The sequence below is a fragment of the Myotis lucifugus genome, unplaced genomic scaffold (assembly GCF_000147115.1).
Source record: "Myotis lucifugus unplaced genomic scaffold, Myoluc2.0 scaffold_353, whole genome shotgun sequence".
NCBI classification, from domain to species: Eukaryota; Metazoa; Chordata; class Mammalia; order Chiroptera; family Vespertilionidae; genus Myotis; species Myotis lucifugus.
Genome location: NW_005871401.1, coordinates 208,312 through 228,003, shown reverse-complemented (window position 1 = coordinate 228,003; position 19,692 = coordinate 208,312). Strand labels below are relative to the sequence as shown.

At 42.2% G+C, this 19,692-nt stretch overlaps 1 protein-coding gene across 1 annotated transcript in view; it reads left to right on the top strand.

The window, feature by feature from the left end:
* Positions 1 to 2,069: 2,069 nt before the first annotated feature.
* MCUB (mitochondrial calcium uniporter dominant negative beta subunit) overlaps positions 2,070 to 19,692 on the top strand; it is a 43,720-nt gene continuing 26,097 nt past the window's right edge. Inside the window, exon 1 of the mRNA XM_014466708.1 lies at positions 2,070 to 2,153. Within this exon, the coding sequence (XP_014322194.1) occupies positions 2,085 to 2,153 (69 nt within the window). The 5' untranslated portion in view covers positions 2,070 to 2,084. The remainder of the gene's footprint in view (positions 2,154 to 19,692) is intronic.

The following is a 19,692-nucleotide window of genomic DNA, read 5'->3' as shown; positions in this document are numbered from 1 at the left end:
GCTTCTGGGCAAAATACAAAATTAACCTTTTGGAAATTAAACCCCCCAAAAGGAAAATGGATTTTGATTAGAAAACACATAGGTCTTCTCTGTAAAAATGCCTCGGTTACCAAGTAGAAGTGGAGCATGCTCCCCTTTGGAGCGTGAATGCACACTGTGGGGGAAGGGAAAGGCTCTGGCTAGAGTTCCACAGGTCCTCTGTCTGGAGGTGTTTATGTGGAGGCCTCAGGGGAGGATCCCAATAGAATATTCATCAGCTTCCCAGGTGTGTCCTCTCAGGGTTGTGGCCTCTACTGATTGATTGGCACCAGGACAGGGGGGTCATTAGTCAATGCAACTGGTCCTGATGTCACTTGTTTGGTTTTGCTGCTTTTCTGGGCCTGAAGCTGGGGTTTTTGCCTTTTTATCTAAGCCTTGAGATCTCAGTGGAGGAGTTTTGGTGGCTCATGCTAAGTCTGAAAGCTTACTTCCAGTTGGCTCATGAGGGTCAAATAAATATCAGATAATAAATACTAACAGAATTCAGAGAAAGGACATTGTTATAAACTAGTGACCTGGTGCACGGATTTGTGCACATTGAAAGGAAATTAATTAGAAGGTGGCCGTCGGGGTGGGACTGGCCAAGAGGGCCAGACATGCCCTGGAGCCAACCTCCCACCATCCCTCCCCGGTGTCTGTGGAGTGAGCAGGGTCCCTCTGGCAGGTGGGGGCCCTTGGCCTGGCCTGGGAGGATTGGGCCGAAATTGGCTCTCTGACATCCCCTGAGGGGTCCCAGAGTGCGAGAGAGTACTCTGCAAAGTTGCTGTCGTACAGGGTGTGGAACACAAATGCAAGTAAGTGTGCAGTAAACCAGATTCGGGCTGACAGTGCCCCAGCAACAACATAACCCATGGCCGAAGATGGAATTGCGCGGCCCCGCGAGGAATCGGACTTCCTTCTCTCTGGTTTCAAGGTGTGTCACCCGAGAACCGCTGCTGCCAAGTCACTGCAGCTCAGCAGCTCCTGCGTTGAGCGTCTGTCCCCTGGTGATCAGTACGCATCCTAGCGACCTGTCAGACAGTGGGAGGGACACTTAGCATATTAGCCTTTTATATATATAGATTGAAGAGTTGAAAAAAAGTGAGATTGCCCTAACCGGTTTGGCTCAGTGGATAGAGTGTTGGCCTGTGAACTGAAGGGTCCCAGGTTCGGTTCCGGTCAAGGGCATGTACCTTGGTTGCGGGCATATCCCCAGTGGGGAGTGTGCAGGAGGCAGCTGATCGATGTTTCTCTCTCATCGATGTTTCTAACTCTCTATCCCTCTCCCTTCCTCTCTGTAAAAAATCAATAAAATATATATATATATTTTTATAAAGTTCAAGGGAAAAAAAACACAACTAAAAAAAAAAAGAAGTGAGATTTCAACTAAGCTCTGAGAGCAGGCTAAGGGTTTAGCAGACATATCTCAGTGGGAAGAATGGGCATAAGCACAAAGAGTAGAGTCTGGAAAGGGTTTGGGGGTCTAGTAAGAACTCTGGCCAGTCAGATCAGGCTGCAGGAAGTATTCCCTGCAGATCAAGTGTGGTCCTTGATCTGACTTAGATTGGAGTTTTAGATAGACCTTGTCATAAAATCTTATAGGAATTATGTTTACTGAATTAAACTCTGTCTCAGACTGCTATCTTGCAAAGCATTGTTTCCAGAAAAAACAAATTCTCTGTTCTTATCAGTTTGAAGAATTCTGGACTAAGCCACACCAAATTAAATGGGTTTCTTTATCACAAACTTTTGGAAACTTTACTTTGCTAATGGGCTTTGGGACAATCTGAGAGTGGGAAAAAGTTTGATCACAGATCTCTTTTGTTCCTAATAACTCCTCTCAGAATAGTGGTCCACATAATACAGTTTGGGAAACATTACATTAACAAATTAAATTGGGGATGGATTCTGTTAAAAGATACATGAAATCCTGTTACTTCCTAGCCTTACTTTCTCAGGCATAACTAATATTGCCCCTTTGGCTCTAGTGTATTGGACCATTTCTAAATGCTGCATTCTTCAGCCTTCTTTGCAGCCAGTATGTGACTAAGTTCTGCATATCCTGCATGAGGAACCTGATTTCGCCTTTCTACCCTTTTGCCCCTCCCCTGGGCTGGAATGCATATGTGGAAGAGGTGAGCCAGCTGGACCCTGAAGGGGCATATAGCCCTAGGTCAGTGATGGCGAACCTTTTGAGCTCGGCGTGTCAGCATTTTGAAAAACCCTAACTTAACTCTGGTGCCGTGTCACATATAGAAATTTTTTGATATTTGCAACCATAGTAAAACAAAGACTTATATTTTTGATATTTATTTTATATATTTAAATGCCATTTAATAGAAAAATCAACCAAAAAATGAGTTCGTGTGTCACCTCTGACACGCGTGTCATAGGTTCGCCATCACTGGTCTAGGTGATGTGGAACAACTAGATAGAAGGGCCCTGGATCCCCGGACAACATGAGTGTCATCTTACTTGCCCTCAACTGCCTACCTCTTAGAAAAGCAAACACATCTCTTATTTGATTCCTATGTATTTTTCAGCAGATTAGGGTTATACCTAACCATGGGGCCACAGTGCCTGGCAGGTATGAAAGAAGGAAGAGAGTAGGAAGGCTGGGACTAACTAAGATAATGAGATTCTGCCCACAGTCAGAGGAAGAATCAGAATCCTGTGGTGAGTTCTCCTTACGGTGGGAGAAGTGACATGGCGGTGTGGTGAAGGTGAGGACTCGGGTAAGAAACGTTCAAGAAGCAGTGCACGGGCATAGGCGTTTGTTCTAGTGGGTTTATTTCTTTTTAGAATTATCCTTAAACTGTGGTACTATTTGTCTTTCATCTGAAGTCAGCATTAGAACTTAGTGTGTGTGTGTGTGTGTGTGTGTGTGTATATATATATATATATATATATATATATATATGCTTTTCTTCCCTTTTCCTTTCCCAAACCTTCTTCTTCTTCTCTCCCCCCCAACCCCCCCAACCTTCCTCTTAAAATGAATTTTCTGGTTAGAGTGAGCTTGTTGCTGAAACAGAAGACCCAACAATAATTAAACTTCCATATTTTTTAAAGCCAGTTTTTTTTCTCTCTCTCAGGAAGTGGCTCTGAGGTGCACTTTTCAGGTTAGCAATAGCTGTTCCACAGTCATTCAGGGACTCAAGCTGACCAGTTCTTCTATCATCTTCTATCAGCTGCCAAAGTCAAAAGAGCATAGAATATATTTTTTAGGCTTGCAAGGTGTTATGGGCTAGGCCTGGAAGTATCACATAACATTGTGCTCTTGTTCCATTGAATATTTCATTGAATATGTCAGATGACCACATTTAGCTACAAAGGGGCTGAGATACGTAGTTCTGGCTGGGAGTCACATTCCAGCTAAAACGTGATGACTGTGGAAGAGGGAGAATGGATTTTAGTGGAATTTAGCTGTTTCTGCTTTAGTCCCTTTCTTTGGCCAGAAACAGGACAGTTTGTTGTTGTTTTGTGGGCACTGAATTTCCAAGGCTCCAGTGAGCTTCATTTATATGTGTTCCATAGCAATAGATGTTGGGAAACAGGAAAACTTTCTTTCTTTCTAGAAAACTTAAAAAAGAAATGGTGGAAATGCAGCATTTTAAATTTGGGCTGGAATAGGAACATTTGACACCTTGTTGGGCTCATTATAAACTGCCCTCTGGGCTGTAACTTAATAGGAAAGGGTGTAGTCTCACTCGTACACTTTAAGCTAAGGAAGGGAGGAAAATAAATTCTAATGCTTCAATTAGAAATTGAAGCCAGAATTCAAGTTATGCAACGATACCTGATAAGGAGGAAAAAAAGTGTAATTCAGAGAAGATGCTGATGATACGGTTTTAGGAAAGGACTTTCTTTAGAGGACTTGTAGTTATTAATAGATAAAGAAGAAAAGGAGAAAAGTAGAAGTTAGAAAAGTATCATGCATATCTAGTATGTGAATTTAATGACACTTTGTAGGCTAGCCTGTTATAAATTTAGTCTAGAAAAGGAAATCTTAAATTGATACTTAGGGTACTTGAAAGATGCTGTCTGTTAGGAAGAAATATGCCATAGCACATAACAATTTTACTGTAGTTCAGGGAATATTCAGAAAGAGATTTATTAAATGACCTTGTATAATGTCTCCTAATCACATTATTAATGACATCCTTTTGGCTTGAGGTATTAGAAATTTTTTCTTTACATTGCTTTTCATGTACTTCAGTATAATTGTTGTTCTATATCAGTGATGGTGAACCTATGACACGCGTGTCAGAGGTGACACGCGAACTCATTTTTTTGGTTGATTTTTCTTTGTTAAATGGCATTTAAATATATAAAATAAATATCAAAAATAAAAGTCCTTGTTTTACTATGGTTGCAAATATCAAAAAATTTCTATATGTGACATGGCACCAGAGTTAAGTTAGTATTTTTCAAAATGCTGACACGCTGAGCTCAAAAGGTTCGCCATCACTGTTCTATATAATGAAATGGCTAGATTGCCATAAAATACATTCCTTGAACTTGGACACTATATGTAATTGTCCATGAAACATAAATAAGACTTTAATAAAAGAGTTGTCCAAAGGGCTTTTACAATAGGCTATATATATATATACACACACACACACACACACACACATATATATATATATATATATGTGTATATATATATATATATATATATATATACTTAGAGATATATAATATTATCACTGATATGAATGCATTGTGATATTATGAACTGTGCCTGACCTGGCAAGGACAAAACGTAAAAGACGATGCCAGGTCCTGTGGAACTGTCTTTTTCTGGAGGCTTATTGTGCTCATCCCACACTGCAGCAGATTAACCTGGCCGTGGTAAGCACGTGTCACCATCGCTGTAAGAGTAGTAGAGGAAAACCAATTGAGCAATGCTGGAAGAAGGCAGTTCTCTTAATGAAGAAAATAGTAGGATGAGTAAATCCTCGCTTGGAAGTTAGTCGTGTGCAAAGGATGTGAGGGTTTCAGTTGATCCACAAGCCACCTAGGAACACTGGATTTCCAGAACCCCAGAGTGGCTCTGACTGACTGAAGGGAGGTACAGCTTCCTGATCACAGCAAGTGAGAGTCCATTACATTGTATCGGGCCTGTCACATGCGTCAGGGGTGTTGTGTTTTATGACTGGGGCAGTACTTTAGAAGGAGCCTGACCAGTTGGTGGGGCAGAGGTACATCCAGAAGACAATTAAGATGTTGAGTGTTTATATAGGAGATGATTAAAGTGGCAGGATATTTTTTAATCTGGTTAAAGAAGACAATGAAGAAGCAAAATATTTGTTTTCAAATACGTGGGAAAGTATTACAGGATTTGCCAAAAGTAGGCTTACAGTTGTGAGTATGTGAAAGTTTATTTTTGTATTTATTTGTTAGTTATTTTATTATTTTTCATATGAACAACTGTAGACCTACTTTTGCCCTACCCTGTATGTGAAAGAAAGTTGTCATTCTTTGTTGCTTCAGAGCAAGGATCACTCCTAAGAGTGGCAGAATTCGGCCCTGACCAGGTAGCTTAGTTGGTTAGAGCTCATCCCAATGCGCCAAGGTTGTAGGTTTGATCCCCAGTCCGGGCACATACAGGACTCAACCAATGAATGCATAAATAAGTGGAACAACAAATCGATGTCTGTCTCTCTCTCTCTCTCTCTCTCTCTCTCTCTCTCTCAAAAATCAGTTAATTTTTTTTAAAGGGTGAGCAGAATTCAACTCTATTTAAAAAACTATTTGTATATATTCTGATGATTCACCAATGGATAGACTACTTCTTAAAGTTTATGACTCTTTAGTCACTAGAAGAATCAGGCAGCAGCTGGAGAAGCCCCCCGCCCATGCTGCAGGAGCCTCCTCAGTGAACGCACCAGAACCAGAAAGCCAAGCTCTTTCCTCCTGCAGTGTCTCCAGTGCCCCTACTAACAAAACTTTAGTGCCAACAAAAAAAGGACACATTTTTTGTGCCAGTGACTATGCAATTAATGTGGAAATATCAAAGTGTGACCTCTTGAACAGAAATTTTGTCACTATAATGGATCTTTGCAACTGCATTAGTTTGAAATACCTTAATATTTATAATGTCCTGTTTATTTAAAGCTATTACACATTAGAAAAGGTCTTCCTTTTAAGAGCCCAGATCCATTTTCACAGAGAAGTCAGAGGGTGAATTTGGAGCTTACAGGCAGTAAATCAATAACCATCACAGGGGGATGAGGCAGTACCTGTGCAGTACTCGGGAGTGGCAGCTGCACGCACAAGCATGGCCAACCTGGGCAGGCCATGGTGGAGGGAGACAGAGGCCAGACCAGGGCTGGGGCACTCAGTGGTAATTCTGATACAGTGATGTAGTTTAGACCAAAAATCAGGGAAACGGCACTTAAATATCCCAGGAGCAGAGAATCCAACCCAAAGGGGAAGAGAAAAGTCAGAAAAATCTGGGGGGGCGGGGGGGCGGGGGGAAAGACATGAGACTTACAAGTACATGAGGAAGTTAGATATGAAGATAAGGGGTGGATTACTGAGAAGTCAAGAAATAGACTGAGGTAGGGGCGCACATGTACAGTGGGATTGAAACTTCGTGGCCCATGCGCAGAAGTCGGTATTTTGTGGAAGAGCCACACTCAAGGGGCCAAAGAGCCGCATGTGGCTCGCGAGCGCGGTTTGCTGACCACGGATCTAGGCTATGATGAACAACTCATTTCCACTGTAGGAAATGCAGATTTTTGGTTATTAAATAGAAAAGATGCTTTATTGCTGTTGAAGAGATCTAGATTCTAGATCTAGCTCTGCCACTTGCCTGTGTCCCCTTAGCAGTTCTTTTCATCTTTTGGGGCCCTGGTGCTTGCATCTGAAAAAGAAGGGATGCAAATAGGTGACTTAGAGTCTGAGCCTTTGCACCTTCTGCAGCATTTTCCTTTTTTTTTAATGCTTTTTCTTTTCTTTTTTTAAAAATATATTTTATTGATTTTTTTACGGAGAGGAAGGGAGAGGGATAGAGAGTTAGAAACATCCAGAGAGAGAAACATCGATCAGCTGCCTCCTGCACGCCCCCTACTGGGGATGTGCCCGCAACCAAGGTACATGCCCTTGACCAGAATCAAACCTGGAACCTTTCAGTCTACAGGCCGACGCTCTATCCACTGAGCCAAACCGGTTAGGGCGCATTTTCCTTTTCTTACTAGTGCTCACGGCCAGTGATAAATCCCAGCCCTCATCCAGATGCCATGCAGCCTACATTTTTCACGTTCTACATTTCTGTGATATTGTATAAAGTGGTAGATTTATAGATTAAAAGCTATTTTTTAATTTTTTAAAATTAAATGTATTGGAGTCACCTTGGTTAATAGGATCATATAGGTTTCAAGTGTACATTTCTATGATACAAGATCTGTATATTGCACTGTGTGCCCATTACCCAAAGTCAAATAATCTTCCTATTTTATTTTATTTTATTTTATTTTTTTTGTTTTTTTAAAAATATATTTTATTGATTTTACAGAGAGGAAGGGAGAGGGATAGAGAGTTAGAAACATCGATGGGAGAGAAACATCGATCAGCTGCCTCCTGCACACTCCCACTGGGGATGTGCCCACAACCAAGGTACATGCCATTGACCTAATCTTCCTATTTTAGAGATAGTCCAACACAATCATCTATCTGATGCTTGAGGGAGCCCACAATGATGTAAAAGTGGTCAACTCTTCGGGGCTGAAATATTGTGTTAGGTCCTTGGACATCCTTGGGTCCTATCAGCTATTGGTAGGAGTAGGTCTGGAGGGGCTGAGACAAACCCTGATTTCTGAACTTAGCTTTGAGAACAAGATCTGATTAGGATGGGCTAGAATTGAGAGCCAATGCCCCACCCCCAGGGGATCTTGGATAATTTTGAGACATGTTTTTATTATATCTTTTTTTAAATCCTCACCCTAAGTGATGCATTTTAATGAGGAGAGAGAGAGAGAGAGAGAGAGAGACTGACTTCGATATGAGAGAGAAACTTTGATGTGAGAGAAAAACATTAATAGGTTGACTCTCATATGTGCCCTGACCAGGGATCAAAACCACAACCAAGGGCCCTGACTGGTTTGGCTCAGTGGATAGAGCGTCGGCCTGCGGACTAAAGGGTCCCAGGTTCGATTCTGGTCAGGGGCATGTACCTTGGTTGCGGGCACATCCCTAGTGGGGGGTGTGTAGGAGGCAGCTGATCGATGTTTCTCTCTCATCGATGTTTCTAACTTTCCCTTCCTCTCTGTAAAAAATCAATAAAATATATATTAAAACAAAACAAAACAAAACAAAAAAACCCCAGCACAACCAAGGTATCTGCTCTGACCGGGAATCGAACCTTTTGGTGTTTGGGACAACACTTCAACCAACTGAGCCACCCGGCCAGAGCACGTTTTTATTATATTTTTTAACCTAAGATCCCATATTCATCTCTCACCTCTGAGGAGGTTTTTTCTGTAAGACTAAATTATACTGAGGTCTTGTTTGCTTCCTAATGGGTGTTTCTTTTCTAACTTGCTTGTTTGCTCTTATGTCTGTAGTTCTCTGCTATTTCTGTCAAGAACTATGAAGGGTTTGAGATGTTAGTGTACTTGTATAGTTATGTGATTACAGGCGTATGTTGGCAACATTGGGGTTTGGTTCTGCAATAAAGCAAGTCGTGATCTTTTTGCTAGTGGAGGGTCTTGCCTGCAATTTGTTAAAAAAAACAAAAACGCAACATCTGTGAAGTGGTAAAATGCCTGTGTGTAGATGAAAACTGTAGAAAGATGAGGCATCTGGGTCAGGGAGAAGAGTTGTTTATTGATAACAACCAGATCAACAACTTGGATACCATTGCAGCATTGGTACCCCATACCTGGGCCACAGGCAATGCGGAGAGAGGGCATGGAATGTCTCTAGGCAGGTGTCAGGTTTCCCCCATAGACAAGAGACAGAGAACAATGCCCCAAAAGGACAGAGAAAAACCTTTGCTCCTTTGCAATAGGGTGGAAAGGACCCTAGCTTCTTACCTTAACTTTTTGAAATGCAAATGCCCCTTTCTGAGGGCCAGATAAACATTGTAGGTTTTTATGCCTAGGAGACATCTCCAAACTCATGGGCTTACCTATATCTTCCTGGCTCTTTGTGAACTTAGCCTAGGGCAGGGGTGGGCAACCCCTGGCACGCGTGCCAAACATGGCACGCCAGTAACTTTTGCTGGCACGCGAAACCCTCTCTTATGATCTTCCATTTTTCTTAATATCGACTTTTTTATTTTTCAGATAAATTCAGTGTAGGTGCATCTTAGATAAATAGATAATTTCACATAACAAGTTATCTTAAAGACCATAGACATGGCTGACTTTGAAATGCAGTTGATTGAATTTCAGAGTAGCTCAATTTGGAAGCAGAAATTTATTGACCTTAGAGTTGACTTGGAAAACATTGAAAAAAAGCGATTAGAGACAGGAGTACCAGAGAGAAGTGTCAAAAACGAACTATTGAGGACTTGGAATGCCATTCCAGAAAATTTTTTCTGTTTAAAAAACTTTGCAACAGCGTTACTCTCCATGTTTTCATCCACATACGCTTGTGAATCTTTGTTCTCAGTGATGAATTTTGTTGTCTCGTAATAGGAGTAGCCTGACGGATGAAAGTAGTAGCTGGTGCATATCTCTGAAGGTCACGAAATATAAACCTGATGTAAAATCTCTGTCATCAGTGATGCAGCAGCAAAAGTCCCACTGATAATATCAAATGGAGTCATAAAGTTTTCTGTCGGACTATCAGTGTACATGTATACATTAAAAAATAAATGTATTTTTCATCATCATATACTGTGTTTTTGTCGCTTGAATAAACTTTATTATTTCTTCAAAGTTCTTCACATACGTACACCTTAAGAGATATCAAGTAGGCATAACATGTTCTCAAAAAATTAGGGTTGGCTCCCAGAAGAATTTTGAGTCAGGGATTTTGCTGGTTTTGGCACGCACTCACAAAAAGTTTGCCCACCCCTGGCCTAGGGGCCCAGTCTGGGCTGTAATCGTTGGCTCTCTTGTGGAGAAAAGTTTTATCATCCCTTCCCAATCAGACCAATAAACTAGACAAATGGCTGTAGATCTAATCCTCATAGTATATGAAGAGTAAAAGGCATCTAGGGCAGTGATGGCGAACCTTTTGAGCTCGGTGTGTCAGCATTTTGAAAAACCCTAACTTAACTCTGGTGCCGTGTCACATATAGAAATTTTTTGATATTTGCAACCATAGTAAAACAAAGATTTATATTTTTGATATTTATTTTATATATTTAAATGCCATTTAACAAAGAAAAATCAACCAAAAAAATGAGTTCGCGTGTCACCTCTGACACGCGTGTCATAGGTTCGCCATCACTGATCTAGGGGAAGTGAAAGCAAACAGTCTTTATCTTTTTTCTTTAAAAAAACAACAAATGTTTTTATTGATTTCAGAGAGGAGGGAGCGTGGGAGGGGGAGAGAGAAAGGATGAGGAAAAAACATCAATGATGAGAGAGAGAGAGAAACATCAATGATGAGAATCATAGATCGGCTGCCTCCCCTACATACCCCAGAGAGAGAGAAATATCAATGATGAGAGAGAATCATTGATCGGTTGCCTTCTCTGCATGCCCCACACTGGGGATTGAGCCCACAACCCAGTATGTGCCCTGACCAGGAATCGAACCGTGGTCTCCTGGTTCATAGGTCAACGCTCAACCACTAAGCCACTGGCCAGGCCAAACAGTCTTTATCTTTATATCTTACACTAGAGACCCAGCGCACGATAAAATTGTGCACGTATAGGGTCCTCTAGGCTTAGCCTGCCATCAGGGCCATGTCTGCTGCCCCGTGATGCCTTGCACGTGCATGGACGCTGCCGGTGCCCCGTGATGCTTCGCTGACGCTGCCAGTGCCAGGGGGTGGGAGGTTGGGGGGTTGGGGGGAGGGCCCGAGAGGTGCTCCATGCACCTCCTGATGACTGGTTGTTTGGTCATTACGGTCACTGGCCTTTTATAATATAGATATTTCCATGTCTCAGGAGGCCAGGGATTTTTATAGGAGCACTGAGAAATCCAGGGAAGTTTTAGTTCCCCATATCTACCAGGGATGCTGATACCATTCTGACACTCACTTTTTTTCTTTAATCAGTAACTTCATAGAGAAGCGAAAGGGGTAATTTAGTTGCTTACATATGAGTGAGGATTTCTTGAAATTGGGGCCAAATCTCACTGTGAATTCTGTTTGATTCACATAGTCCTCACAGCCTAGGCATGTATTTCTTTTTTATCTCCGTTAAAAAAGGGCTGATGGTTTGAAGGCTGTTTCTTTGTACTGGTATCACTCACTCATGCTGGAGAAAATGAAGCAGATGGCAAACCGGGGCATTTTAAATTCCACTGCTAGCTAACACTATCAAAAGGAAATAAAGCCCTGTGATTATGCTGTATTGATCAAGTGATTAAAATGAAAAGGGTGCATTTTGTAACAGACTTTTTCCTGTTCTCCTTGACTAGACTCATGACATGAAATTTTAGAATAGAATTACTATCATTTAGAATCGACTGCTTAGTAATTTTTCTCTCATTAATTTTGTTGGTCTTGTGCTAGATTAGTCTTTCCTGGCTGCTCTAACAAAATACCATAGACTGGATGGCTTAACCAACAGATACTCATTTCTCACAGTTCTATAAGCTGGGAAGTCCAAGATCAAGGAGCTGGCAGATTTGGTTCCTGGTGTGAGCCCACTTCCTGGCTTTCAGATAGCCGCCTTCTCTGATGTCTCTAACTCATCGTGTTAGGGCACTAATCCCATTATGGAGGCTCCATCCTCATGACCTCCCAAAGGTCCTGCCTCCTTGGTTTTGGTGTATGGATTGCGGGGAGTTGGGGGTGGGGGTGGGGAGGTTAACAAGTATTCAGTCTGTAACAGACGATTTGAGGGTGATTTCCAGTAAAAGATGGAAGGTTCAACAAATGCATATGCCTTTCTTCCTGAAATCCTAACAAAATAAGAATACAGGAATAAAAAGAGCTATAAGCCCACGAATAAAGAAATTGGGAAAAGAGACACCAGCAACAAAGTGTTGGAACTAGAAAACAGAGACAGATAGTGAGCCTGTATTGTTGCATAACAAAATTCACCATAACTTAGTGGTTTAAAATCCCAGTTTCTGTGGGTCGGGAATCCAGGCATGCTTCCGGGTGTTTCCAGGTGGAAGGCATGTTGTTGGCTGGAGCTGGAGTCGTGTCTCAAGGCTTCCAGCTCACTTAGTGTTTTCTTCAGCAGGATTCAGTTTCTCACCGGGAATGAGCTTTGGGCTGCATTTCTCCCTGGCTAGCGGCCAGAGGTTACACTCAATCCCTTGCCATGTGGGCCTCTCTAACACAGCAGCTTGCTTCATCAAAGCAGGCCAGCCGAGGGGCTGCAGGGCCAACCCAGCAGTGAAATCCCATCACTGTTACCATATTGCATTTATTAGAAGCAAGTCACCGGATCTTGCTCACAGGTTAACAATGGCGGAAATGCCAAGAACGGGATCACAGAGGGCCATCTTTTTTTTTTTTTAAATTGAAATAGTGAGATAATTGCAGAGTCACAGATAGTTTGTAAGAAATAATACAGAGAGATCTGTATGCACTTTACCTATTTCCCCCCAAAAGGCATTATTTTACAAAACTGGTATAATAGTAAAACCAGGATGTTGATATTAACATTGACATAATCCATCAGCCTAATTCATATTTCCCATTTCTACTTGTACTCGTGTGTGTGTGTGTGTGTGTGTGTATGTTTAGTTCTATACAAGTTTGTACAGTTTTATCACATGTAGGTCTGTGTATCTACCACCACAGTCAAGGATCCCTCATGTCAGAGGACTGAAATTTAAAATCACATACCATAGTCCACCTAAATGACTTACATTCCTCCAGCATTCAAAAATACATCCACCCTCGCTCAAGGCCCCAAAGTCTCGTCCCATTACAGCATCAACTCAAAGTCCAGAATCCTGTCCTCTGAATCATGTCCTGGCCTTTGAGTGCAGCACCTCCATCTGCCGGCCTTTGAAACAAAACAGACAGGCTATCTGCCCCAACACACTTGGTTGCTGATCTGATGACACCTCATTGGTGTGAAGCAGCAGCTGGGCCTGCAACTACTCCACCTTACTCTGGATCTTTTTAAGCTTCTCTGACTCCTGGGCCAGGTGTGTGTGTTTTGCTTTGTGAGGAAGGGTGCAGCTTCTGCAGAATCCCCATGTCCTCAAGATCAGAGGCAGCAGGGACTGACACAGATTTCAGCTCATCTTCATGGGCTTCAGGTTGTACTTCTGGCTTTTAGCTTGTTTTTCTCTCCCCGCTTTGTATCTGTCTTCCTTTCCTGCCTGCCCTGCCCTGTGAACTTCAGCTCTAGCATCAGACATGAAGATGACAGCCCTATAGAAATCATTTAACCAGTTCCCACAGAGTTCAAAGCCAAGTCCTTGTAAGAAATCTCTGTGTAGTCTCTCACACACACACACACACACACACACACACACACACACACACACACACACTCATAGTGGTTTGTTTCTTTGGTTGAACCCCAACTAATACACAGTTCAGAAAACTGATGATGCCCTAACTGGTATGGCTCAGTGGGTGGAGCGTCAGCCTGCAGACTGAAGGGTTCCAGGTTTAATTCCGGTCAAGGACATGTACTTTGGTTACAGGCATATCCCCAGTTGGGGGTGTGCAGGAGGCAGCTGATCGATGTTTCTCTCTCATCGATGTTTCTAACTATCTCTCTCCCTTCCTCTCTGTAAAAAATCAATAAAATATATTTTTAAAAAAAGAAAGCTGATGATTAGGCGGTTATGGGGAAAGCCAAGAAACAACTAATTTATACCATTTAACCTTAGGATTTGATGGAACAAGTATCTCTATAAATATGGGGTAAATCATGGGCTGTAAACATAAGCATTGTTTAAAAAGCTGTTTAAGAAGCTATTAGAACCCCAGACTCTCCTGCTCTGTACAGCTGGGCAGGTGCCTCTTTCCTACCTGGAAGGAATCCCAGAGTTGTATTTCTTTGAGCTTGGGGACATCAGGCACAGTGGAGAACTAGCATATCCTATGGGACATGGATAATTGAGTGAAAGTTAGCTTACTGAAATTGAGACTCCAGCCATCTTTATCGTATTGCAGAATGTCAGCCTCCAGGACTGCATCCTTCAAGCGGATTGGAAGAGCCTCTTCTGGGGAATTTGGCCAACCTAACAGGAGAGACTTGATGCTGGTGTTTTATAAAGGCCTGAACAATATGCGGCATCCACAGCCAATAAGGAGGGAATATGCTAAGTGACTGCCATGTTCTCAAAGATGGCGGTGCCCACAGCCACAAGATGGCAGTGCCCAGTCCCCTCAGCCCCCCAGTCACCCAGGGCCGGCAGAGGCTTGTGCTGCTGGCAGTGGCAGCAGCAGAGGTGTGATGGGGCATCGCCTTCCCCTGATCACCGGGTTGCCTCCCATCCCTGAGGGCTCCTGGACTGTGAGAGGGGGCAGGCCGGGCTGAGGGACCCCCCTCCAGTGCATGAGTTTTCATGTACCTGGCCTCTAGTATTTTGATATTTTCCTTCCAGTCTTTTCTCTGTGAACAATCATGTTTGTACATAATTGTTCTTAAAAACATGTGCCAAAGCCCTGACCGGTTTGGCTCGGTGGATAGAGCGTCGGCCTGCGGACTGAAGGGTCCCGGGTTCGATTCTGGTCAAGGGCATGTACCTTGGTTGCAGGCACATCCTCAGTGGGGGGTGTGCAGGAGGCAGCTGATCGATGTTTCTCTCTCATCGATGTTTCTAACTCTCTATCCCTCTCCCTTTCTCTCTGTAAAAAATCAATAAAATATATTTAAAAAAAAAAACAAAAACATGTGCCAAAGTCTAAAGTACAAACGTGTACAGCAAGCGTGTCAAACTTGCGGCCCACGGGTGGCATGCAGCCCACAACAGATACAATTACAATTACAATATTCAAAAGAGAAATAGAAATTATTGTGGGGCAATTGCTGGGGACAGTAAGAGTAAGGGTTGTTTATACACAGTGTAAAACATGTTGAAAACAGGCTTTAACTCTACAGGGACTGGGTCAGTCACACGTGTCTATGGGTCCTCAATGTCCAGAGAAATAGGCTGGTGATATTTGAAGAAGTTATTAAAGGGATTCGTAAATGCATTTGTACACTTTGACTGAAGATAGAATTAAACTATGCCTCATGCATTTATGTATACCTATCTTTCCAAAGTATGTAGATCAAGCATGTCAAACTCGAGGCCTGCGGGCCACATGCAGCCCACAATGAATATTTGTGTGGCCCTGCCAACATAATGGTATGTAAGAAACGTTTTAATAAAAATTTTGTAACTTAATTTTTACAATATCCTGTTATACATGACTAGAGTCCTGGTGCACAAAATTCATGCACTCGGGGGGCTGGGGGGGGGGGTGGGTTCCCTCAGCCTGGCCTGTGCCCTCTTGCAGTCTGGGAGCCCTCGGGGGATGTCCATAGGGAGCAGGCCTAAGCCGTCGGTTGGACATCCTTAGTGCTGCCCTGTGGAGGTGGGAGAGGCTCCCGCCACCACCGCTGCACTCGCCAGCTGTAAGCCCGGCTTCTGGCTGAGTGGTGCTCCCCCTGTGGGAGTGCACTGACCATCAGGGGGCAGTGCGCATCCCAGGGACCAGTCATTCTGCCGTTCAGTCAATTTGCATATTAGCCTTTTATTATATAGGATGATTAATAACGAACTACAATGCTCGTTAATGACTGATTACTGTAATTGTGTTGCATTCATTTCCTTTCCGCGCCGGTGCACCATTTCACTCCACTAATACTCGCAGCAAGTATTTTAGCAGCCAATTGCCACATCATTAGTCTTGTACTGACTTGTTTGGTGTGCGCAACAGGAAATATTTCACTTTCAGAGAATAAGAAAAATAGGTTTATCTGCGTTACACTTACTAATTTGTGCATTTATTGAGTGGTAAGTTATTGTTCAAGAAAAAATATTAATTTTTATTAAAATGTTCTATTTTATGTTAACGATTACTCATTTATTTCAGCCCTTTGTATTCAGCATGTATCTATTGAAATAAACCTACATTTCTATGAAAATTGAAGCATTTGTTTTTTAGTGGCCCACATAAACTTAAACCTTGTTTAATTGGCCCGTGTTAGCCTTTGAGTTTGACATGCTTAGTGTACAATATACTTTATGTATACTTTACATAGGTTTGTTCTCTTCCAAGAAAGCAAGAACAAGTTATAAAATTGCAAATTAAACATTTAAAAATATTTTTATTGATTTCAGAGAGCAAGGGAGAGGCAGAGAGAGATGGCGGCATCGATGATGAGAGAGAATGATCCGCTGCTTCCTGCACGCCCCCTGTTGGGGATGGAGCCCGAAACCTGGGCATGTGCCCTGACCAGGAATTGAATACTGACCTCCTGGATCATAGGTTGATGCTCAACCATTGAGCCACACAGGCCAGGCCACTATATATAGTTTGGGACCTAACTTTCAAAGTGTCATTATCATGAGTCTTCCCTTGTGTCATTAATATTTTCTTGAGAACAATTTTAATGGATCCATAATAATCATATTACAGGTTTATAATTTATTTAGCTCTTCAATTATTTTTGTACAGTTGAGTTGTTTCAGTTTTTGGCTGTTATAATGTTGCTTAACCTCTTTCTAGAGACAGAGTATAATTAGGTACTGTTGAGCCCACAATAGGGAATGTGCAAAGATTTTCTTTTCCTACATTTGATCTACTTTTATACCTACTTTAGATAAAGATGCCCTCAAAACTATTTGGGGAAGGTCAAGATAAGTGTAACTTCCTTTTAACCCTTGGAAAAGCCTGGGGAGACTTGTTTACACAGTTATTTCTTGGTATTTTACATGTAGCAGATGCCTCTGGTCCTTGCACACCCACTTTGCCAACCTCTAATTTCAGCTGTAGCTGTGGTGGCTAGTTTCTTGCAAATTCAGACTCACCTTCCACTGCTGGTGCTCTGCCTCAAACTCGCTTGTGCCCAGTCTTTCTGCGTTCTGCTCCAGTGCGTTCTCCCCAGCACAGGAGCTAGGGAGCTTGCTGAGCCTGTGCACCAAGTACAGTCTGCAAGAAGATCCGTGAGGATAATGAACTTCCCCTGGCCCCAGGGGCAACCTTCAGCCAGGCTGAATGAATGCTCTGGCTTCCTGTCTTTCAGATGGACAATTCTGGGAGATATTCTAAGCCAGTGGTTCTCAACCTGTGGGTCGCAACCCCTTTGGGGGTCGAACGACCCTTTCACAGGGGTCGCCTAAGACCATCGGAAAACACATATATAATTACATATTGTTTTTGTGATTAATCACTATGCTTTAATTATGTTCAATTTGTAACAATGAAATTGGGGGTCACCACAGCATGAGGAACTGTATTAAAGGGTCACGGCATTAGGAAGGTTGAGAACCACTGTTCTAAGTGCTTCTCATAGGTACTGTTGTCTATAGCAGTGATCTCAGTAATGCTCTTAGTTTTTTTTCCTTCCCTGTCTCATGCCTCCCATTCTCTCACTCCTTCGTAAGATCACCTCCAAAATAAATGACTGCACCCAAATTCTTATCCTCTGCTCTACTTCCAGAGAAACCCAAACTAAGATTCATGTAATAATTGACTTTTTTGGTTACTATGTCTCTTATTAAATGTATACTCACTTTCACCTAAATAAATAGCAAGTGAGAAAATAGCTTGCTAACAAATTATGATTAGCAAAGGTACAAAATCACTGGGCCAAAGTTAAGTAGGTCTGGTAGGAGAAATAAAATGTCACATGACTTACCTGATGGTGTGATTTTTCTAGTAAATACCACTAGTCTTTAAATAACTGCATTGTTTTAAAATGTACTTAAAGTAATGGTCTTTTTCCAGAACTCTTTCTTGCTGATGACGTACATGCAGCAAAGAGAATTGTCAACTTAATAATAAGCTTCTTACAGGACCTACTTATATACCGTCCTCAAGCTGACTTCAGACATACCAGTAATCCCAGTTGTTTTTAACTCCATCGTTGAGAATTGGATCTCTTTCTATGTTGTGTTGTTCCCCCTGAAATTATCAAAACCTTTCAAGTCATCACTGGAGTTAGTCTCTGATTGTGTTTTGGGATCATGTTGCTTCTGCCTGAGAAATTACAATGATCATAATAAAAGAGCAGTTGTGCTGTTGTTGCACTGACTTAGTGCTAAGAACTTCACACGCCTAATCATCTTTAATGCTTATGTCAACCTGTGAGGTACTTTCCTGTGAGGTTATCTCCACTGTATAGATGAGGATACCTGAGGTTGTGAGAAGTTAACGTACCTATATCACATAGGTATTAAATTAAGTTTGGATGCCCATCCCTGCCTGCCCAAGGTAGCTGTGCCTTTAAATATTTCGTACTTCATTTCTCATCAGATAGTTTCTGAGGCCTTTAGGAAGGCCTGATGTCCCTGAGGTCAGTGTTCTAGGCACTGCTAGGTAAATTCATGGTCAACTACCAAGCATTCTGTTCTTTTACTTCTTGTGCCCAGATCCTGCAAGTGCCAGACAGATGCTTTGATAGCCTCTAACACCAACACAAATTTAAATTCTGGAACCCCACAGCAGAGGTGTGCAGAGTGACTCCTTCTGGCTCATCAACCCCAGTAACAGGTCAAGAGTGAGGCCTGTCCAATATCCCTGACTAATATAAATGCCAAAAGTCTTCAGCCACATATTAGAAAACCAAATTCTGCAATACATTAAAAAGATCGTACACCACGATCAAGTGAAGTTTATTCCTGGGATGCAAGGCTGGTTCAATATCTGAAAGTCAATTCATGTGACATACTGCATAAATAAAATGAAAGATAAAAATCATATGGTTATATTAATAGATGAAGAAAAAGCATTTCAAAAAAGCCAGTATCCATTTATGATAAAAACTCCCAGCAAAGTGGGAATAGAGGGAACACACCTCAACATAATAAAGGCCATTATGTGACAAACCCACAGCTAACATCACACTTATTGACAAAATACTAAATACGTTTTCCTTAAGATCAGGAACAAGACAAGGATGTCCACTGTCACCACATTTCTTCAACATAGTAGTGGAAGTCCTAACCACAGTAATCATACAAGAAAACCCCCCACAAAATCCCTGGTCGGGTAGCTTAGTTGGTTAGAACATTGCCCCAATATGCTGAAGTTATGCTGATTACTGCATAACGAATTTTGTGCACCAGGCCTCTAGTCAGGGCACATACAAAAATCAATGAGTGCATAACATGGAGCAGCAAATGTTGGCTCCCCAGTCAGGGCACATACAAAAATCAACCAATGAGTGCATAACGTGGAGCAGCAAATGTTGATCTCCCTCCTTCCCTCCCTCCCTCCTTCCCTCCCTCCCTCCCTCCCTCCTTCCCTCCCTCCCTCCCTCCCTCTCTCCTTCCCTCCCTCCCTCCCTCCCTCCTTTTCTCCCTTTCTCCCTCCTCCCTCCCTCCCTTCTCTCTCCCTCTAAAATCAATTTTAAAAAAAGAAACAAAATGCATCCACATTTGAAAGAAAGAAGTAAAACTATCATTATTT